Genomic DNA, 23,950 nt, shown 5'->3' on the forward strand with positions numbered 1-23,950 from the left:
AGATTAAGGTTCACATGCCTACGGCCCCAAATGTGGTTCCCAAAGCAGGTTTTGCCCTGGTAGGTAATATCGAGGCAGAAAGAAGAGTAGTGTGGAGGTAGGGTTACTAGATATATATATATATATATATATTTTTTTTTTTTCCCCAAAAAGAGGACATGTGGCCCCCCAACCCCGCCTCCACACAACTTCATCTCTTCTTCCCAGAGCTCACATTACATCTGTGCATGCTCTGAAACCCTCCAGACTAGTGGTGCCCGATTCAGGAAAAAAAATATTTTGATTCGATTCAGCCTATTGAATTGGTTTTTCGATTCGATTTTCCTGCCCAATTGGGTGTTTTTTTTCAAATATCCTGGTGGGTTTATTTTATAGCCTCTTCACCCCCCCTTTGCCTTCTCCTAATCACACTGGCGCTGTAGTGTAAACAAAATAAACAAACAAAAAAGACTTTTCCTCTCTCTGTTAAATCCTAACTCACGTTCGTGGTCTAACACCAGCTCTGGCAGGATACATATTTCAAATCTGACATATTGTAATCACAAAACAGAAAATAAAATTAGTTTTTCTACCTTTTGTTGTCTGGTCATTATTCAAATCCTGTTGGTCCCAGGCTCTGGTTGACTTCTGATAACTTGCTTGCCAGGGTCTCCTTCTTTCTTCTTTCTCCGTGCTAACCATCCATCTGCCATCTCTGTCCTCCCCTTCCGTTTCCCTTCCCTCCCCAGGAGGTCTGGCATCTTTCCTTTTTTTTGTCTCCCTCCACAGATCCACCTTTTCTTAACTACCCTTTCATCCAGTATCTCTCCCTCCTTCCCCACCACCCCAGGGTTCACCATCTCTCCCTTTCTTTTCCCAACTACCCTCCTATCCAGTATCTCTATCCCTTCCTCCACACCATCCCTTGTGTCCAACTTCTCTCCCTTTGTGTTCCTCCCTCCCTAAATCCCATGGTCCATCACCTCTCTCCCTCTCCTCTATTTTCAGACCCATTATTTCTTCCCTCCCAAAGTCCAGCATATGCACATCTCTTTGAACCCCCCTTCCCTCCCTCCGTGTACTTCTACACCAAGGCCCCCTTCCCCTGAAGGCCTGTCCCCCATTTAAAAGTCTGCATCCCATGCCTGAAGGCCTGCCCCCCCCCTTGAAGGCCTGCATCCCCCCTGAAGGCCTGCACCTCCCCTTGAAGGCCTGTCTCCCTCCTTGAAGGCCTGACTCCCTCCTTGAAGGCCTGTCTCCCTCCTTGAAAGCCTGTCTCCCCCCTTGAAGGCCTGTCTCCCCCCTTGAAGGCCTGTCTCCCCCCTTGAAGGCCTGTCCCCCCCCTTGAAGGCCTATCTCCCCCCCCTTGAAGGCCTGCCTGCCTGTCCCCCCTTGAAAGCCTGTCCCCCCTTGAAGGCCTGCATCCCCACTTGAAGGCTTGTCCCCCCCTTAAAGGCCTGCCTGCCTGTTTCCCCTGCACCCCGAAGGACTTCTCACCCCCCCCTAGGAAGGCCTACGTATTCCCCCTGGCCTCCCACTGGTTTCCGGCTTCCCCCCTGGCCTCCCTGCACCGTTTACCTTTGAGGAGCAGCCTGCAGACAAGATCGCGATGCTAGTGATCTTTGCACTGCTTCGGAGCTGTTTCCTCTGCCGCGGTCCCGCCCCTTCTCTGACGTTAGAGGCAGGATCGTGGTGGAGGAAACAGCTCAGAAGCAGTGCAAAGATCACTAGCATTGTGATCTTGTTTGCAGGCTGCTTCTATAAGGTAAACGGTGCGGGGAGCCCGGAGGGGAAGCAGGATGCCAGGGTGGGGGAAACCGGACGCCAGGGGGGGGAACCGGACGCCGGGGGGGGGGGGGAACTGGACAGCAGCTGACACTCCCCCCTCACCCTCTAAAGCAGGTGAGGCAGCGGCCGCCCAGCAAGAGCATCGCTGCCGTTCCTGCTTTAGGGGACGAGGGGGGAGGGTCAGCCGACTTGGGAAGCCGATTTTTTTGTTTTGTTTTGAATTGATTCAAATTGATTCACCCAAAGTGAATCGGTGAACCGATTCGAATCGTGAATCAGGCAGCACTACTCCAGACATAGCCTTGAGCTCTGGCAGAGCCGGACACGCAGACAGTCCTCTAAACAGAGGACATCTGGTAACCCTTTGCAGAGGTGATCAGAGTCACTGTTGCCAACAGAGACCTGTCTGTTCTCCCCCGTGTCTGTGCGTTGTCCCCCAGGTAGCGTTTCTTATCTGCCGCTTGCTCCCCTGCTGGTTTTCTTCTTCCTTCAGAACCCAGTGCAATTAGGTTTATTGTTTAAAATGCATTTATATCGCTATGGAGGGCATAATATATGTGGTGCACCTAGGCCCACCAAAGGGTTAATCCCGCCTTAAAGTTTTACAAAAAAACATATGTGAAGTAACACATAGGAAGCATAAAGCAGTGCACCAGCATATGTTCCACTTTGGACTGAACTTTCTTGTATTTTATTTTTTAGAGAGAATTGAACATGGCATTGAATCGTGCAGGGAGCAATCTTTCAGTTCTTTATGTGTCATCCCCGATGTGTGGACCATGCAAATATATGACACCTTATTTTGAAGTAAGTTGCAAACCAGTAACTTTTGTTGCATTTTTGATCAAATATTAACTAGAACATTAAGGAGCCGTTCTACTGAAAAGCATTAAGCCCTAAGGCAGGGGTGTCCAACCTGCGGCCCCGTGAAGTATTTTATGCGGCCCCGGTCGAGGGCGATGGCAATGTTTTCCTCTGCTGCCCCCGGGTGTTTACCGTCTTGCCAGCTCCCTCCTCTGTCTTGCTGCAGCATTTGCGCGGCCCTAGAAATTTTTTTCCGGCCAATGTGGCCCAGGGAAGCCAAAAGGTTGGACACCCCTGCCCTAAGGTATGCTTAGAGTGGAGGAAAAAAGCTATTATAAAACACAGAGCATTTTGATGTATTTTGTCTCTTTCTGCCTGCTAATTACAAGTTATTTATTGGAAAATATTTTTGCGAGGGCGAGTGGCAATAGGAGGGAATGGGCGTGAAAGCTTTATCCAGTTAGTGTGTTATGATTAGCACACATCAACCTCCAAACTCTAAAGTCTGCCCAAATCAGGGCCTAACTTAATGGATTAATAGGCTTATTTGGTGCTGATGTGTGGTTAGATGTGGATCGTGGGCATGTTTCAGAGTTAGGTGCATGTTTTTGTCTTAGGTACCATTGTGTGCCTAACTTAGGCACACGCATTTAGGCCAAGAAAACCCTGGTATAAATATGGTGCACCTAAAAGTTAGGCCACCTAGCGATGCCAAGTTCTGCACTAGTAGGCACTGATTGTTTTGATGACCTATATAGTATCAGACCCCAGCTGGATAACGCATTCTTTAGAAGCGCTAATTTTTGGCAGGTCCTATGTACTAATGGAAAAATTAGCACGGGACCTTATAATTAAAAAAACCCAAAACCCCTTGTAAACCGTTGCATTAAATCTACTATTACTACACTTCCCCCTCCCCATTTGCGGTTTCGGCACTCGTGATTTCACATAATCACAATTTTTTGGGGGGAGGGTGGAAAAAATCCCCCCACAATTTTGCCTTCCCCCAGCATCCCGGCCTTACCTGGTGGTCTAGCAGGCTTTTGGGGCAGGAGCAATCTTCCTATGCTCCTGCCCCGTGTAGATCGCCAATAGGAAATGGCTGCCGTGAGCACCCGCTGTAGTCCCGAGAGACTACAGGAACTCATGGCAGCCATTTCCTATTGGCGATCTGCACGTGGCAGAAGCGTAGGAAGATCGCTCCTGCCCCGAAAATCCGGTAGACCACCAGGTAAGGCCGGGATGCTAGGAAAAAGGCGGGAGGGAGGTGATGGTGGGTCAGAGCCGGACCAGAAGATATTTGCGGTCCGGCTCTGCCCCTATCCCCCGTGAACAACGATGGAGAAGTGTAATCATTTCTATAGCACTGCTAGACAAATGCAGCACTGTATATCAAAAACACAGAAGAGAGAGTTCCTGCTCAAAAGTGCTTACAATCTAGTCAAGACAGACAAATTGGACAAGAAGATGCATGAATACACTGTGCTCAGGCGTGGGAATTACAGAGGGAATGATAAGACAGATATTGGTGTATAGCGCATGGGAAAGTCCCATGTTAAAATATGCTAAGCCCAGATTCTAGTGTGTTTTAGCAGAAGGGAATCTAACTTAGTTACTGTTCTAATTCCTGGCAAAAGTACACCACAACTCAATGCAGAATTAGCACACAGTTCTACGCCCCTGTAGAGTTTAAGTGGAGAAATTAGTATCTGCTGCATCACCCTGGGGGAAGGGAAGGATCATTATTATTTTATGATCAGCAGCTTGCACAGATAGAAGTAGGGTTACCAGATGTCTGGATTTCCCCGGATATGGCCTCCTTTTCGAGGACATGTCCGGGGATCCAGCGGCTTTTCAAAACCCAGCACTTTGTCCGGGTTTTGAAAAGCCTCCTTTAAATTGTGCAGATTTCCTCCTGCCTGACGAGAGCAAGGGGGGAGGGGGGCTAGGATGGGATTGGAGTGAGATTGGGGCATAATGGGGTGGGGATGGGTGGAACTGGGCGGTCCTGGAGGTGGGTCTAGGGGGTCCGGATTTTACTATAGTAAAATCTTGCAACCCTAGGTAGAAGTTGATGAGAAGAGTAGTCCATGAACTGTGGTAGATGCCTTGGTGGATCAAGTCTAAGAGAGTGGCACATAGCCATAGGCAACAGTCTGACAGAAGGCCTGTAATGAGGCCAGTGAATAAAGCATTATGAGAGGAAAGGAAACTGATAGCATCTTTACATTTTTTTTTTCTAATGGTGTCCCTTGCAGGACTGGAACCCAGGATGGAGCACTCCCTGCAGGCAATGGGAGGGCACGTGGAGTTGTTGTGGTGCTATGGTTTGCCCTGCGCGCAGCCCTCAGTTCTGCCGGTCTTCCCCAGAACAGGAAGTTGTCATCAGAACAACTTCCTGTTCTGGGGGAGACCGGCAGAACTGAGGGCTACGCGCAGGGCAAACCATAGCACCACAACAACTCCACGTGCCCTCCCATTGCCTGCAGGGAGTGCTCCATCCTGGGTTCCAGTCCTGCAAGGGACACCATTAGAAAAAAAAAATGCAAAGATGCTATCAGTTTCCTTTCCTCTCATAATGCTTTATTCACTGGCCTCATTACAGGCCTTCTGTCAGACTGTCAGACTCTCTTACTAACCCAACTTGTTGTTCCCCAGTTTTCTCTACAAATCCCTACCCCCAACAAGTCTATCATCTTCCTCAGCCAGTCTGATGGGCAAAAGTAGTTCCAGCCCAAGCAGCCACTGGTTCTCCACTGGAAGAAGCAGCTCTAGCTTCTAAGGAGCGAAGTAGAGAGAATAGTAACATACTAAGGGCACAGAATTGGGACTACCCCAGGTATATGGAGTTGGGTGGTGCTGAAGCTGTTGCGAGGCTGAGGTTCTCCTGAGTGTCGCCATCGGCTCTACCGATGGGAGGTGTAGATCGCCAATAGGAAATCTAGTCAAGACAGACAAATTGGACAAATTGGACAAGGCTATGTGCCACTCTCTTAGACTTGATCCACCAAGGCATCTACCACAGTTCATGGACTACTCTTCTCATCAACTTCTACCTAGGGTTGCAAGATTTTACTATAGTAAAATCCGGACCCCCTAGACCCACTTCCAGGACCGCCCAGTTCCACCCATCCCCACCCCATTATGCCCCAATCTCACCCCAATCCCATCCTAGCCCCCCTTCCCCTTTGCTCTTGTCAGGCAGGAGGAAATCAGCGCAATTTAAAGGAGGCTTTTCAAAACCCGGACAAAGTGCTGGGTTTTGAAAAGCCGCTGGATCCCCGGACATGTCCTCGAAAAGGAGGCAATATCTGGGGAAATCCAGACATCTGGTAACCCTACTTCTATCTGTGCAAGCTGCTGATCATAAAATAATAATGATCCTTCCCTTCCCCCAGGGTGATGCAGCAGATACTAATTTCTCCACTTAAACTCTACAGGGGCGTAGAACTGTGTGCTAATTCTGCATTGAGTTGTGGTGTACTTTTGCCAGGAATTAGAACAGTAACTAAGTTAGATTCCCTTCTGCTAAAACACACTAGAATCTGGGCTTAGCATATTTTAACATGGGACTTTCCCATGCGCTATACACCAATATCTGTCTTATCATTCCCTCTGTAATTCCCACGCCTGAGCACAGTGTATTCATTCATCTTCTTGTCCAATTTGTCTGTCTTGACTAGATTTCCTATTGGCGATCTACACCTCCCATCGGTAGAGCCGATGGCGACACTCAGGAGAACCTCAGCCTCGCAACAGCTTCAGCACCACCCAACTCCATATACCTGGGGTAGTCCCAATTCTGTGCCCTTAGTATGTTACTATTCTCTCTACTTCGCTCCTTAGAAGCTAGAGCTGCTTCTTCCAGTGGAGAACCAGTGGCTGCTTGGGCTGGAACTACTTTTGCCCATCAGACTGGCTGAGGAAGATGATAGACTTGTTGGGGGTAGGGATTTGTAGAGAAAACTGGGGAACAACAAGTTGGGTTAGTAAGAGAGTTGAGGGGGAAAAAACCCTATATGTAAAGCAAAAAGTAAAAGGAGGAGGTAGGGGTGGGAGGCAGTTCTTCAAACATAAAACAAACGTGAATACCCTGCAAACTTATGTTCCCTAGCAACAGCAGCAGATGAATCCAGAGACCAATGGGATAGCCCACATCTACCAGCAGGCGGAGATAGAGAAACTGATTAACAGGTGGTCCTATTGGCTGGCACTCCTCCTGTCTCATCAGTATGCTCTATCTCCCAGCAGGGGAAAGTCGCTGTTCCACTAGCTCCTGGATTCTGGCTGTGGCTGGATACATATTTTCTCCTGTTGAGGTTTGCTCTTCAGTGAGGCAGCAATTATATTGCTCCTGTTGAGGTTTGCTCTTCAGTGAGGCAGCAATTATATTGCTCCTGTTGAGGTTTGCTCTTCAGTGAGGCAGCAATTATATTTCTCCTGTTGAGGTTTCCCTCTTCAGTGAGACAGGGGTGTCCGGCTGGACGGTGCCGGCTTTAGAGGTTACACTTGGGCCCCCCCTTGTCCCTGCCTCACCCTCCCTCCAATGATAGAGGGGTTAGCAGGGTCTCTAATTTTTCTTCTTTCCCTTGAAAAAAAAAAAAAGAAAGAGACCATTTGCTATTTGCAGTTATGCATTCTCAGGGGTGCTCAACCGGTGTCTGCCGGTGTCTTTCAGTCCTGTAAGCTGGTTGTGAGTATCCCTTTGTTGTGTTGCCCTGCGGGTTATATTGTTTTGTGGTTGTCTTGGACCTACGGATTTGTGTTGTTTTTGTGCTTGTTCTGGAGTACCTGCAGCTGTGCGGTCGCGTGCCTTCCAACTAGCTTTCCTCATCTTCTAAGCCTTGTTAGGGCAGTGAACACTGTGCAGTATGGGGAGTTTTTCATTTGCAATGTGCGCTTTTTTCAGTTCAAGCCTTCTGTTTGGTGTCTTGGGCACTGTTGTTCAAATCGGTGTTTTCCCGCGCGCGGGAGCCGCGAGCTTGTTTTTGTGCATGGGCGGGAGAGACCTGACTTTTGCGGCCTGTTCGCTGGGGCTGTCGAGTGAGTCGCGCTTGTGGAATCAGTGCCTTTCAGCGAGCGGGTGGCTCGCGCTTCTGCTCCGACGCTGGCGGCGGAGCCACTGCATTATTGGCGCCTGTTTTCAGCTACGGCCTTATCTCTGTGCCTCCCCAGTCTCCCGGTTCTGGTCTTGACTGTGTCGGGGGTTGCAGGTACAGTTGCTGTTCGCGCGGCGGTGGGACTCTCTCCCGAAGTGCTTCTTTGGGGTCTGGGAGCCATCCTGCCTTGCCTGAGGGTGCTGGAGAGGGAGTCCATTCGGCAATTGGCCCCTTGGTTACAGCTTATCACGGCGCTGGGTCAGCAGGAGGTGCTTTGCCGCTGGGACGGTCAGCGGCGGGGGAGGGATACCCGGTCTTGGTTCGGATCTCTCCTCCTGCATCCCGGGGTCCCGGTATGGTAAGAGTTCTACCTGTTGGCTGTTGCCTCTTATTTGCGCCTTGGGGTCGCGCTGCTGGTATCAGGTGGTGCTATTACTATATTTCCTTATCATATGTATGTCTATTATATTGCTGGAGAGTTTAAGTGTTTTGTACACTTCCTGCTGATAATACAAGGGATATAGAATTTACAAAAAAAAACCCAAAAACAACAACAAAATAACATAACAATAAACCACCTTGTAGTGGCGTGCTGAGTTTCCTGTTAGGGCTATGCGCTCTTAGTAATGTGGGGTTACCTGGTGGCACCTTCACTTTTCAAGCAGGCAGGACTAGGTTTTGTTTGTATCTGTATCAACGCAGGGTCCTGTGTTGGGATGCTCAACAGCCTTGTGCGGCTATCGTCTTTCCTGACGTATGTTAATCAGCTCCCCTATTTCTTTTTTTTTCCCCTCTTTGCATTGTTATGCACGGGGTCGTTCCCTGTAGCCATGTGATGAACGGCTCTCTGAGAGGGGAGACAGGGTTGTTTGTCAGTTTGCATCATCCCTGCAGTGTATTTTGGACAGGGTGTTTTCTCTTTCTGCCTGCCAGGTACATGTCCTTCGCTGAGGGGCACTGTACTCAGTTTTGGGGCGGCAGTGCTAGGTGCCCTGGCGGAACTTATCCGCTTATGGTAGAGGGAATACCTTTCTTCCTTTCCTGTGCTTTTCATGTTCCTCCGCTATTGCACAGACCTTTCCGGCGTTCCCCTATTTCATGGTAAAGGCTACTCCGCTCCGATTCTTTCTGTATCCAAGCGGCGTGCTGTCTCTCTTTTCCAATCTGGCCCCTAATTGGGACGGTCTAGTGGCCTTGCTGGTATATATTGTGCCCGATATATATCCATTGGATTGATAGCGCCTCACTCTGGACAACTTGTCATTGCAGCGGTGTCCTGGATGAACGCTTTTCCGGTTTCTCTTCCAGTCATTTGTTAAATTGATCTAGCAATTCTTGATTGACCCTCCCTGATCCCGCCACATACCTCTTTTACCCATGTATTCTCCATGGCAGTGCCGAGGCACCATCTTGTTGTAATCCACCTAGACTGAGAGGTATTGGCGGGATAGACGGCATCAATTTAATGATATTATATGGGGGGGGGGGGGGTGGCAATCACGGATTCAATACCTTGGCAGTTAGTTGCATGTCTCTCTTTGGGCAGCGCTTTCGATTTTGGCACGTGCCATTTCTCCTATCCAAGGTTCAAGAAAATTTTAGAAAATGTGGCCAGAGGTACTGTTTTGGCGCTACCAGGTGATTCACCTAATTTCTTCTTGACTGAATGCTGGATTCGGACGTCTTTCAGTCGGGCCATTTGACTGACACGAACAGGGTGATTTCTTTCCTCAGTTCTTTGGATGTGAATCTTCGAAATTTGCACAGCGCTCTTTTCTCCTGTACTATTTATAGGTATGTCGAGGAGATGTTTTTTTGTTCCTATGGGAGAGACATGTGTTCTTCCCAGAAACTTGGGCGATGGGTCACAGTCTCAGGTTTTCAGGCTTCTTTGGTCTCCATGACTCAGAGTATGGAATTCTCTTGTTGACCGCACTGGGAACTTCGGCTTTCTTTCCCATTATAACGCTACAGCAGTCGCCCTTGTTCTGGTGGTGCCCGGTTTCTCAGGGCTCCGATTAGTTGATAGGCTCCTCATGAATCGCTCTGTTTGTTTTGGTAGCTCAGCGAGATTTCTCTTTTAAAAGGCATGCCTCGGTCTTTGCTGGATTAGCTCATGGCCCCATACATCCCGGGCTGTTGGGTTGGGGGGACTCGGTGCCTACCATCCTCAGCTCCAGGAGTCTGGTCTTCAAGGTCGACTCCGTACTTGTTCATTGTTCTACTCTTGAGCGTGGTCAGGCTACATTTCTGGAGCTTCAGACCCTTCTTCCGGAATGCCGCTGAGGGTCTTTCAGTCGGTATTTTGATGGGGGTATTTCTCTACAGCTTGGGCAGTAGGTGCTGTACTCCATTGCCGGGTACAGTTGTTATTCTACTTCGATGGGTAGACCCTCATCTTCCTCTTCTGTTGGCAGATCATTTTAGGGGTCAAGAAAAGAGTTTGGATGGACTTTCTCTCCATGCAATCTGACCATGACCCATTTCTTGTATGTTACAGTGTTCAGCCTGTGTACGCTCTAGCAAGTGTGCACGTTAGTGATAGTGAAATCTTCTACGTCCTGGATATTGGGAATTTTGGCTCAGGCGTTCCTGCTCTTTTTATGGACGTGAGATCTCCTGGTACTAGACCTCTTGGTCTCGTCTCATGATTCATTACTTCCTAGCACAGGGAGTGGGAGTTAGATGGGGGAAACAGCGTGGCTTCTTTCTCAGTGTTTTCCCCTGGCTGATGATGGCTTGGATTTGGAGAATTCTGGCTTGGCTACGTGGATCGGGTGACTCTTTCGACAGCTGGACTATGACGTTTCCTGGTATCTCCGGTTTTGCTCACCTAGGGTCCGATCGACATGGATAATTCGTACTACTTTGGTATTACGACCTTGCTTTTGAGAAGTCCTAACTGACGTGCAAGGGTTATGCGCTGCGGGTTGTTTCTTCTCTTATCCTGGCGCTACAGACGTCTTCACCTGTGGATTCTGCTTCCTTTTGGATACTTCTCAACTTTGCACCCTTACATAGTTGCTTTTTGGCACAGGGGTATTGCCAAGGGCTTAGCGTTCCATTCCCTTCAACTTCAAGTGTTATTCTTAGCTGGTTACCGGGGCTAGGTATATTGCTCTTCGATTACTTCTCAGCTTCATGTGGTTCCGTTCCTAAACGGAGCATGGTATATTTGTACACCTCTTAAAAGCCCTGTCTGGAGTGCAATCTTCCGGTACTTCTTCACAGTTCGTAGGCGTCATTTCCTCCTTGTGCCGTTGACCACGGGGTTTCTTGTGGTTTTGGTTTCGGCTCTGCAGTTTTCCGGGTTGCAGGCCTTGTTCAGCGGGGATTCTTATTTCTGATTTCCATTATCTGGGGTATCAGTTCAGTCGGTACCACAATTCTTTCTAGGGGGTGTCATCCTTTCTTTTATGACTAGTTCACTTTTCCTTCCTTCTTCCTGGGAGGAGAAATAGGGAGTCGTGCTTTTATTCATTGCATTTTTTTGATAGTGCATAGCTTTCTTCGAGAGCAAGGTTTCTAATGCCTTTTGGTTGTTTAGATCACCTGTTTTTGTATTATTCACGGGATGCCTCGATTTTCTGGCGGCGTCCAAAGCCGCCATCGCTTGATGGGTCCAGGAGGACATTCTGCTTACTTGATGGCAGGAAAGCGATTGGCGAACGAACTTCATGACAATTCCGCCAGTGCGATGGCCACTTCTTGGACTCGGTCCAGAGGTTTTTTCCTTGGAGGAGTTTTGTCTTGCGGCTGCTTGGTCTTCCGAGAGTGTTGTTTCTCAGCATTTCTGGTTGGATGTGGGGACACATATGGTAGATGTGTTTAGTGCTTTGGTTGTTGCGGAGGCGGCGTTTGCTTCCCACCCAGATTGAGGATTGCTTTGCTACATCCCATTGGTCTCTGGATTCATCTGCTGCTGTTGCTAGGGAAGGAAAAATTATGTTCTTACCTGTTAATTTTCTTTCCCTTAGACGCAGCAGATGAATCCAGAGCCCCACCCTTTCTGGTATTGTCTGTCGTTTTTTTTCTTGTGCAACTTTCGCGGTTTGTTGTGGTTGATAGTGGTATTCTGTATCATTGCCTTTTGCGATTTGTTCTGGGAAAGAAGTTTTTTACATGCTATGCCTATTGCGGGTTACGTGTGCTTGGGCAAGGAGCTATACTGATGAGACAGGAGGAGTGCCAGCCAATAGGACCACCTGTTAATCAGTTTCTCTATCTCCGCCTGCTGGTAGATGTGGGCTATCCCATTGGTCTCTGGATTCATCTGCTGCGTCTAAGGGAAAGAAAATTAGCAGGTAAGAACATAATTTTTCCTTTTTAATAACCTTTTAAGAGGGATCTTCAAAAAGTTTCCACCTTTTTTATTTTTTAAACACTATTTATTAAATATCTCAAAAGCAAATTACATCACTTTTCCACATAATCATTCTGTTTTGCCTGACTGTGGTCATATGACATTCTATGACACGCCCTCTTTCCATTTCTTCTGCTGCAACCACTCAGCTACTGTTGCTAATAAAGTTGTCTTCATTTGGAATACTTTTAGACCTTGGTCTCCTTGGTTTTATACCATTGTCTGGTTTGCTCCATATCTCTGCCAGACTGGCTCTTGCTGACTGCCTTCTTGCTTATCTGTTTTCTAAGAGGACTGAGAAAACTAATAAATAATAGGGGTGCCAAGATGGAACCCTGATATTGCCTCTATTCAGGGGGATGCATATTTTAAGTGCCAAGTATCTAGATCTGAGAGACACTTACATAAAAATAAAGCTTCTCAGACCCTCTCTATCTATAAAGAACATGTTTATTTTATCAGCAAAAAAATGTAAGGGGCCTTTTTACTAAGCAGCAGGAAGCACTAATCATGTGCTTACCTCTGCTTAAAAAGCATACCACGGGATGCTGTCAGGTGTTCCACTAAAATTTAGGTTATATTTTTTAGAGCAGGGGGCATGTTTGGAGGCAGAGAATAGGTGTGCCCTGCTCTAATTGGTTACTGCAGCTATATTGCTGTGCACTAACCACTTAGCACATATTTCCTTTGCCAGTTAACCTATGGAAAATTAGGAAATGATGCGAGACTGGGTATATGCACATTGTTTTTGCCATTATTCTGATTATTGTTTGGCATATACATTTAAGTCTAATTCAGAGGTCTCCAAAGTCCCTCCTTGAGGGCCGAATCCAGTCGGGTTTTCAGGATTTCCCCAATGAATATGCATTGAAAGCAGTGCATGCACATAGATCTCATGCATATTCATTGGGGAAATCCTGAAAACCCGACTGGATTCGGCCCTCAAGGAGGGACTTTGGAAACCCCTGGTCTAATTGGTTCAATATTCAGCTGCCATGCTCTGTTTTTTTTTTTTTAAATACCAGCCACAATAGTTTTGTTTTTTTAATAATATTTATTCATTTTCAAACTTTCATCAAGTGTACAGATGTCAAAACAAATAACATTGAAAACATCACTTGAGTATCTTTCTACAATATCATAAAGTGTATATATAAACCGTTATCCCTCCCATCTTCCCCATTATTACTAAAATAAACAATACAATATGACAATCCCCCTTCCTACCAGCCACAATAGTTAAATAAAACACGTATTCTTTATTCAGTTTTGGTATCTGGATAGCGAGTGGCACTGAAAATATAAAGTAGGGCAGCATAAGAGCTATCGTTAAGGCAGATTTTTAGCTTTCCAAAAGTTATCCAGATACTGGATGGAATATCGCTGTTATTCAGAAGTACAGAAGTTCGTTATAGTTAGTTAGTTTTCTGTCCCATTCCTCCCAACAAGCTCAGAACGGGTTACAGGTTAATATACATAATATACAGTTAACAGGTTACAGTTTGCCATAGTTACAATACAAGTTTTTGCCCTAATGCAACACACATATATATTTCTTTGTAATCCACCAGCCGTAGGCAGGGGAGTTATGCGAAGAGGTATGTTTTTTTATTGCTTTCCTAAAGTTCAGGACTGGAGTCCTTCAAGGGATCTGATCTATTGATGTTTTTCTCTTTGTATTGTCTGGATATTATGTATGTTGATGCTGTGATCCACCTTGGATAAAAGTACAATGGAAAGAGGCAAATAAGATGTCAGATATTTAACCAAACAGTTACTTTATTTTGCAAATCATATATTGTAAAGAAATTCTATATCTTAATATCCATCTTGAGTATAAAGACTCGTGAAGAGATCCGAAGTCTATGATGTACAAGTGGCTAGGTCTAGGAATGCCTAAGCAGGGGTGTCAAAGTCCCTCCTCGAGGGCTGAAATCCAGTCGGGTTTTCAGGATTTCCCCAATGAATATGCATGAGATCTATTTGCATGCACTGCTTTTATTGTATGCTAATAGATCTCATGCATATTCATTGGGGAAAACCTGAAAACCCAACTGGATTGTGGCCCTCAAGGAGGAACTTTGATACCCCTGGCCTAGGGTGTCCCAACTACGATTCCAGTTTCGGCATCTATAGATGCTTTCATCAGGGGATGAATAGAGACTGCTGTGGACAGTTCTGGACACAAACAGGCAGGCAGTGTCAGTGAACATGCAAATCGTGGAGTAGCGTTTTCGGAGGCATGTCTGTTTGTGTGTTCCTGATTAGAGAATGACACGGTGACAAAATTCATCACCGTTCCCTTCCCCGCGGATAACCGCGGGAAATAATCCCATGTCATTTTCTAGTGTCTATTACAACCTCAGTCCTTCTACATCAGCATTCTTCAAAGCAAAGCTTGTGGGTCAGAGGTTGTGGCCATTCATACTCTGATTCTTTCCTCTCCCCTTAAAGAATGACATGAAGATGGTTTCCCGCGGTTATCCACGGGGAAGGGAACTGTGATGAATTTTGTCACCGTGTCATTCTCTATTCCTGATGAAGAACTGATGGTGAGTTTACTTTGGTATCTCTTTAAAGTCTGTGTGACCAAAGTGAGAATAATAATAACAATAACAACTTATATACCGCAAAGCCATAAAGTTCTATGCGGTTTACAAAAATTAAAAAGAATACAATAAAGTAAAAGAAACTACCATATATACTCAAATATAAACTGGGATTTTTGGGCCCAAAAATTGGCCCAAAAATGGGGGTCCCGTTTTACATTCGGGTCATCGCCTAGTGAACACCTGAAACCCTCCTGGACTTCCTGCATGCCTGCCTTAGACCTGGACAGGAGGGATCCCTCTGTCTCCTGCCCTGGCCGACACGAAAAATTACTGCCCTCCCTCCCTCATGTACTTGTGTGTTCCCTGGTAGTCCAGCGTGTATCCCGCGCTGAAATCCTCAAGAAGATTGTCAAGGTAAGCAGCCAGCAGCGCACCCAGGCTGGCACGCAGCAGCGAGCACCGCTCCTTGAGAGGCTGCTGTGTGCGAGAACTTGTGGAAGCCTATCAAGGAGCGGAGCAGGGCCGGCCGGCAGCACGAAAAGCTCACTGCTGCATGCCGGCCTGGGTGCGCCGCTGGCTGCTTACCTTGACAATTTGAGGATTTCAGCGTGGGTTACATGCTGGACCACCAGGGAACACACAGGTACGTAAGGGAGGGAATGAGGGAGGATGGTAATTGTTAGTGTCGGCCGGGGCAGGAGACAAGAGGGATCACTCCTGTCCCGGCCTACCACTAGGTGGTTTAAGTTAAGGGGAAGGGTTAATCTGCTGGCTGGGTTGGAGGGCAGAGGGGAGTACGGGATAATCAAGCCATTGTGACATCACTGATGAGGCTGGCACTTTTTAGTGGGCAGAGGGTACAGGGAAGGAAGGTAGGACAGTGTTCAGAGCCTGGCAGGGAGGGGGGAAAAGTATACAGAGCCTGGCAGGGAAGGGGCTTGGTTCACAGCCTGGTAGGGAATGGGACTGAGTGCAGGGCAGGGAGAGAAGGGGACTGGGTGCAGAACTTGGCAGGGAGGGTGTGACGGAGGGGACACTGAGTGCAGATCCTGGCAGGGCATGGCACTTGAATATTAAGTCCCCGACTTATATTTGAGTCACCATTTTTCCTCCTTTTTGGGCGGTAAAATGGGGGAATCGACTTATATTCGGATCGACTTATATTCGAGTATATATGGTAATATGTTATAAACCAATAGCTAATACCCTAAAAAATCTAAATAATCTAATATAATAAAATGGTAGGACGCGCATGCGCACTAAAAAATCGTGTTCCCTGATCTGTCGTGGAAACACGATTGCGCATGCGCGGGTTTTACATCACCGAACTCTGTTCCTCCTCCACCATGCCACGCCAGCCATGTCTGCCGCCGGACTCGAGCTCCTGGGGGCCGGCGGCGCGAGCCACCCACCCGCTCCTGTGGCCCCGCCTCCCGCTTCCGCCCTACACACCAGCCATGTCCGCCGCCGGCCTCGAGCTCCTGGGGGCCGGCGACGCGAGCCGCCCGACCACTGTTGAGGCCCCGCCTCCCGCTTCCGCCCTACACGGCGACGCCAGACGCCGCCCGGCCGGTGCTGAGGCCCTGCCTCCCGCTTCCACCCTACACGGCGACGCCAGACCCGGCCCTACAAAACGCTGAGGCCCGTCTTCCACTTCCGACCTACACGCCGCCGCCAGAACCGGCACCACAAAACGGCCCTCATATCCGCAAACAGGGTTGCCATGGAAACAGAGGGGATCAGGAGCTAAACAGAGATTTAAAAAAACAAACAAACAACAGTGCACAAGGACAGAGACACACAGACACTCACAGAAGGACAGGGGGCTAAAGAGACAGATTGAAAAAAATAACAAAACACTAAGGAGAAAGAGAGACACAGGTAAGGAGTGCTGCTGGGCATGGGGAGCAGGGAAGAGGGTCAGGGGGAGAAAAGAAGGAGTGCTGCTGGACAGGCAGAGCAGGGAAGAGGAACAGGGGAGCAGTTAAGAAGTGCTGCTGGACAGGGGGAGCAGGGAAGAATGACTGCGGAGCAGGGAAGAAGTGCTGCTGGACAGTGGGAGCAGGGAAGAGGGACAGGGGGAGCAGGTAAGGAGTGCTGCTGGACAGGGGGAGGTAAAAGGAAGGGAGAAGGCCTACTGCTGGACAGGTGGAACAGGCAAGGGGTGATGGTTGACAGCCGAGGAAAGAGAGAGACAGAAAGCGGCCAAGAGGAGAGAGAGAAAAAGAAAGAAAGAAATAAAGACACACACATCTATTCTAGCACCTGTTAATGTAACGGGCTTAAAGACTAGTACATAATAAAATTCTTACAAATCAGCTACCAAAATATTTTGAGAACAGATGTGTTTTTAGATGTTTTTTAAATTCCCCGTAAATATCAGTAAGCAGAAGCATTGCTATAAATCCTTGCCCCGTGTTGCTGCCTGATATGAGAAAAGATGTTGATGTTTTTTAAGTTTATATCCTCTAACAGGCAGGAAAGCAAAATGCAAATATGAACTTCTCTTATGTTTATTGGTTACAAAAAAGAAGAGCTCAGTTATATATTTAGGAGCTAAACCTTAAAACAAAAACAGCCAAACTTAAACTTCACACACGCCTCCCTAAAGAAAACAAAAGTAATGCCAGCAAAGTTTGAAGACTAAAACGCCTTTGTAAAGCCAAACTGGTTCCAACCTGTTTGTCTCTGACTTATCCTCCCTTTTTTTTTCTTTTTGTATATCCTGCATTCTTTGTCTTCCTCACCCTGGTTGTCGTTTTACTCTCTAGCCACCAGTCTCATCTCTTCCTTTCTTGTTTCCCCTTTGAGTCCTTATAACTCTCTGGCCTCTTTCCCACTTCTTTTTCTTTCTCCTCTGCTTCACAAGTGCAACTAACCAGGACTTCTTATCTCTTATTTCACTTAATCAAATTTTATTTCTCCATATCTAACTTTCTACCTTGTTTCCTTTTTTTACCCTCCTGATACATTTCCATTTTCCGTACCCCAAGACAAAAGTTCAAATTCTGTGTCCCCAAGCAAATATTTGTTGAGGGTCTCTCAAAACAGTGACCCTCAGCAATTTTTTCCCCCAAAAGCCTTAAAAGTGGCAAAAACTGTACTTTAAAAATGTTCCTGTACTGCTTTTCAGTCTTTTGCTTCAATTAAATTCCTCACTCCCACCTGGCAGCTAGAGAAGCATATAATCTGCTACTACCAGAGCCAAGTCTCATGATCAGAACTGCAAAAATCACTCAACTCTTATTAAAAAACTTGGCCCCGATAGCCAGAGATAATGTGCTTAAGCACTTTTCTGGCTGTTGATTGAAACATAGGTAATTGAGGGAAAGTGTCTGGAAGTGGCACAGCAACACGAGAAGTACAGTGTATGCCACATTTAACTCTATCCCTGAATTTTGTGCATGACTGTGTACTTTCTTGCCTGTCCATCTGCACTGTAGGGTCTCCTTGGGTAGAATTTGGGTAGAAACTTTCGAGCTCTATCTTTATGGAGATGATGCGGTATACAAACTTAAGGTTTAGTTTAGTTTAATTTATGTCTTGGTACCCAGCTCATTCCAGTTTATGTTCATATGTCCTTTCCTCATGCCTCAAGACACATTTTTCCTTATCCTACTACACCAGTCCTGAGAAATAGGTTATGCTCCCCAACCATCAGTGGAGGCAGAGAACACTGACTTTTTGAAAGTGACATCAGCAGTATAAGGAGTGGTACAACCCTGGAACTTGCCAGTATTTCTCTGCCTCCAGTAGATGATGCGGATGGACTGGGGCAGCAGAATTCATTGGAGAAGGCCTGACTCCCTGGAATGCAAGCTATTGCCAGCAGCCCTATGGTTGAGAACCTGGCCACATGAGTTCTCAGAGATCGGTCTATTGACCTTCCTCTGACTGAACTGGGAAAGTTGGTTTCCTCCATATCCCCAAGCCTCAGCTCATGGGCCTTCACTCAGTGTGGCAGCACAGGCAGGAATCTTATAGGGCTCCTGGCAGCACATAGGGAGTGGGTAGAGAACAGCCTTGCCCCACTCTTCCTCTGGGTCCCCTTTAACTGTGATGAAGCTTGGTCTTTGGGCAGTGAGTTTTGTATCTTAGATGACCCTTTTTCCCCAATTTCCCCTTCCCAGGGCACAGTCTTGCTCATCCACTGTTTCATCTTCCTTTCTTATACCATTAGCCTAGCCTAGTTACTAAACTAAACTAAACCTTAAGTTTGTATACCACATCATCTCCACAGAAGTAGAGCTCGGCATGGTTTACAGGAATTGATATGGAAAGGAACTCCAATGAAAGTAGAAGAACTTAGTGAAGAGAAGTTTAGAGGGACTTAGTGTATTGAAGAGGGAGAGGTCATTACATTTTAGAGAAAAGCCAAGTTTTCAAATGTTTTCGGAAGAGCTGAAGGGAGGTCAGACTCCGAAGTAGGGTAGGAAAGCTGTTCTTGGAGCATAGGGGAACCATTTATCTCTTGAGAAGGATTTTGTCTTGTGGTCTTGGATAGCAAAGGCTCAGGACCTTGCACCCAGTTTCTAGTCCTCCCATTTCCCTGTTTGTCCTAGGAATGGCTTTTCTATGGCTTCTGGGCCCCAGTTTAATGGACCTGTATGCTGTGTCCAGGGCCGGATTAAAGGGTAGGCCCAGTAGGCACGTGCCTGTGTCGTATATTCAGGATCATTTGTCTATCCCGGTTGAAACCCCTTCAGACAAAGGATAGCACTGGGGTAGCCAGTCATCAATCTTTCCATTGCCTTAGAATGTCCAGTGGCCAAATTTTTCAATCAAAGGGAAATGAGTGGCTCTGGCAGGACAGCAGAGGTCTAGCTTAGCCCATTTGTGATACTCCTTGGGTTGGTTTCTCAAGGTGGTGAGGAGGGGGAGGTCTATAACCAGCCCAAGAGGGGTGAGGGTGGGGGGGCTCATTGCTTGGTTCGATACTCCTAGGGGCTCTACCGTATATACTCAAATATAAACAGAGGTAACCTTTTTTCCTCAAATATAAACCGTGTGTGTTTGTGTTAATATTCAAGTGCTGTGCCCTGCCCTGCCGGTTTCTGCACTGAGCTCCACTCCTTCCCCTCCCTGCCAGGATGTGATGTCAAAAGGGAACTGAGGCCAGCCTGAGCAGCAGATGGAAGATGCTGTTCTCGCCAGCAAAAGTTTTAAGAGATACATGGGGTGTGGAGAGGAGGAGAGGCGTCGGCACCCCTGCTAAGACAGCGCCCGGGGCAGTCTGACACCCCCCCCCCCGCCTCCTTACTATTGCCATGTTCCATTCTGCATACTTACTGGCAATCCTCTTGTCTTTTCGGTTACAGTAGATTGTCTAAACATTCTACAGCAAGGCTTAATATAACCTGTTGTTCAAGTGCAGTGAGTCTGCTCCACCCAACTTGGGTTCACTTACACTTAATCGTTCATTCAATTTTCTATACCGTTCTCCCAAGGGAGCTCAGAACAGTTTACATGAATTTATTCAGGTACTTAAGCATTTCTCTTCATATGCATTCCCCCCCCCCCTTTCATACTACATATTGAGTGAATTTAGCATTGTATTAATGATGGCTATCAGAACATAAAATTTCAGGTCCGATTACTGTAGCTAAAATCTCTGAGGTTTATTTATTCAATTTTCCATACCATTCTCCCAGGGGAGCTCAGAACGGTTTACATGAATTTATTCAGGTTCTCAAGCATGTTTCCTTGTCTATCCCGGTGGGCTCACAATCTATCTAATGCACCTGGGGCAATGGGGGGATTAAGCGACTTGCCCAGGGTCACAAGGAGCAACGAGAGAGAGAATTAGAAGGGCTTGAGCATGCGCAGATGCATGCTCAAAGCCGGCAGAGACTGGGAAGAAGAAGATCTTCAAGCGGCACCGGCACCGGCACTTGTGGGCTGCGTGCCGGTGCCAAAGGGGGGGGTGAGTTAAAGTTGGTCGGGCGGGGGGTTCCTGTTCTCGCGGGGGGGGGGGGGTGCCGATTTGAGCGGGGGGGGCTTTGCGAGCGGGGGGGGGGAGCGGTTCTCTTGCCAGGGCCAGACGGGGGGGGGTGAGTTAAAGTTGGTCGGGCAGGGGGTGCCTGTTCTCACGGGGGGTGCCGGATCATGCGGGGGGGGGGACTTTGCGAGCGAGGGGGGGGAGCAGCGCCCTGGCCTCGGGGGGGTGAGTGGGAACGTATCAAAGCGAGTTTCCATTATTTCCTATGGGGAAACTCGCTTTGATAAACAAGCATTTTGGATTACGAGCATGCTCCTGGAACGGATTATGCTCGTAATCCAAGGTACCACTGTATTTGTTTAGCACATTTGCTTTTTCCTCATCACTCTCCACATATCGGTTCCCAGCATCTTTTAGTTTAGCAATTCCATTTTTCAACTTCCTCCTTTCACTAATATATCTGAAAAACATTTTTGTCTCCCTTTTTTACATTTTTAGCCATTTGTTCTTCCGCCTGTGCTTTCGCCAGACGTATCTCTCTTTTGGCTTCTTTCAGTTTCACCCTGTAGTCCTTTCTGCACTCCTCTTTTTGGGTTTCTTTATATTTCACGAACGCCAACTCTTTCGCCTTTATTTTCTCCGCCACTAGTTTGGAGAACCATATCGTCTTCCTTTTTCTCTTGTTTTTATTGATTTTCTTCACATAAAGGTCAGTAGCCATTTTTATCGCTCTTTTCAGCTTAGACCACTGTCTTTCCACTTCTCTTATGTCCTCCCATTCTAACAGCTCTTTCTTCAGATACTCTCCCATTGTATTAAAGTCCGTACGTTTGAAATCTAGGACTTCAAGTATCGTGCGGCCGCTCTCCACTTTAGCCGTTATATCAAACCAAACCGTTTGATGATCGCTACTTCCCAGTTGAGCACCCTCTCTCCATTTGTGAGGACCAGATCCAATATCACTTTTTCCCTTGTGGGTTCCGTCACCATTTGTCTGAGCAGAGCCTCTTGAAAGGCATCCACAATCTCCCTACATCTTTCTGATTCCGCAGACGGAACATTCCAGTCCGCATTCGGCAGGTTGAAATCTCCCAACAGCAGAACCTCCTCTTTCCTTCCAAACTTTTGGATATCCACAATCAGATTCTTATCAATTTGCTGCGATTGAGTCAGAGGTCTGTAGACTACACCCATGTAGATAGAAGTTCCATCATCCCTTTTCAGAGCGATCCATATCGCTTCTTCCTCTCCCTAGGTCCCTTGCATTTTGCTTGGATATTGATCTTTACATAGACGCATGTACTGGTGCATAAATATCCATTTCTTCACATATTTTACAACAGACTGTACATTAGCAGATCCAGATCTTGTAACTATGTAATTCAATATTCCACTCTGTATTATGTATGTAATGCTGTAACCCATTCCAATTTCCTTTGGAAGGACAGGCTATAAAACTAAATGTAAATACAGAAAATAAATAAAGAAATGTTCTAAAATATTATAGTGGAACTTGTGATGTCCCAACCTGGTTAGCTCGTTTCCAATGTATGTATGCATCCTTTCTGAAATGCTGCTCTATAAATGTGCACTTTTCAACTTGTTTTTTTTTGTTGTTGTTGTTGTTTCCTTTTTCGTAGTACCTATGCGAAGAACATTCTGATGTACAGTTCCTCAAAGTTGATGTGACTGACTCAGTGGTAAGCAAGTTACATTTCTCTTTATTTTACAATTCTAGATTTTGCTCTATTGTCAGGTCCATTTCAAACATTTTCATAGGACTGGCTCATTATGCTTCCACTTCAAAATGGTTACACACTGGGCTGACAATCTATTAACTCCTATGCTCGCTGGGGACCCCATTCGGTGGTGGCCTAATCTTTATGATTTCTTGTCATTGGTACTGTAGGTGTCTCAATTTTCTGCAGCGCTTGTATCTTCTTGACTTATGTTACTGCAGTTGCATTTCATGATCGACAGGGGTGGTATTTTTGGCCTAATTGTGGCCTTTAAATACTGGCAAACCATGTTGAGTTCAAGTTGGTGGGGGGCAAGGAGGACTGAGTTCTTTCTAGTTTTGTCAGGAACTCTCATGCTACTGAATTGCATAAAGACCAACCATGAGCTGCTTTATTATCTTCCTTAGTCTGTATTTGTGTTTAGAAACTAATTAAATGTATTGATGAGTCTACAAAGTGCAATAGATATCTTTAGGTCGACTGGTTCAGGAACCAACAAGAGGTGAAGCAATTCTATATCTAGTTCGTAGTGGAGCACATGAATTTGTGAGGGAGGTAATGGTGCTGGGGCCGCTTGATAACAGTGATCATACCATGATCAGATTTCATATAATCCCTGGAATACGTTTACACAGGAAATTCAATAAAACAGCACTTAACTTTAAAAAAGGAGAATACAATAACATGAGGAGAATGGTAAAAAAGAAACTTAAAGGTGCAGCTGCAAAGATCAAAAATATACATCAGGCATGGATGTTAATTCCATCCTGGAAGCCCAGACTAGGTATATTCCATGTATTAAAAAAGGAGGAAAGAAGACCAAACGACAGCCAGCATGGTTAATGAGTGAGGTGAAGGAAGCTATTAGAGCTAAAAAAGAATCCTTTAGAAAGTGGAAGAAGGATCCAACTGAAAATCATTGTAAACACAAGGAATGTCAAGTCAAATGCAAGGTCCTAATAAGGAAGGCGAAGCGAGATCTTGTAAAGAAGATGCGCTGAAAGCAAAAACACACAGTAAAAAACTTTTTAGGTATATTAAAAGCAAGAAGCTGGAAAGAGAATTGGTTGAATCGCTAGATGACTGAGGGATAAAAGGGGCTCTCAGGGAAGACAAGGACATAGCAGAGAGATTAAATTAATTATTTGCTTCGCTCTTCACTGAGGAAGATTTGGGGAAGATACTGGTGCCAGAAATTATATTCAATTCTGATGAATCAGAGAAACTCATACAAATCTCTGTAACACCCTGATGATGTAATGGGTTAATGTGACAAATTGAACAGTTGCAAATCACCTGGACTGGATGGTATACATCTCAGAGTGCTGAAAGAATTGAAAAATGAACTTGCAGAGCTATTGTTAGTAACTTGTAAATTTTCTTTAAAAATCAGCTTAGTACTAGAGAATGACACGGGGAAAAAATCTATCTCCGTCACTGCACCGTCCCCGGCCCACCGTTCCCTTTACTGCCCCATCACCGCCATTCCCTTCACCGCCCCATCACCGTCACTGCCATCCCATTCACCGCCCCATCACCGTCACTGCCATCCTATTCACTGCCCCCTCCCCGTCCCTGCAGCATCCATACAAGCCTCAGTACTGCAATATTTAGCTTATTCCTTCCTTATAAATCAAAGTTCTGGACTGGAGAAAGAGATGTTCAGTTGGCAGGGCTTTGTTTATAAA

The 23,950-nt window shown here is 46.5% G+C and overlaps 1 protein-coding gene across 1 annotated transcript in view; it reads left to right on the forward strand.

The window, feature by feature from the left end:
* LOC117351350 (thioredoxin-like) overlaps positions 1–23,950 on the forward strand; it is a 58,666-nt gene that overhangs the window by 17,833 nt on the left and 16,883 nt on the right. Inside the window, exons 2-3 of the mRNA XM_033926540.1 lie at positions 2,470–2,574; positions 22,164–22,223. Of these exons, the coding sequence (XP_033782431.1) occupies positions 2,470–2,574; positions 22,164–22,223 (165 nt within the window). The remainder of the gene's footprint in view (positions 1–2,469; positions 2,575–22,163; positions 22,224–23,950) is intronic.

Source organism: Geotrypetes seraphini, chromosome 1 (genome assembly GCF_902459505.1).
Source record: "Geotrypetes seraphini chromosome 1, aGeoSer1.1, whole genome shotgun sequence".
Lineage (NCBI taxonomy): Eukaryota > Metazoa > Chordata > Amphibia > Gymnophiona > Dermophiidae > Geotrypetes > Geotrypetes seraphini.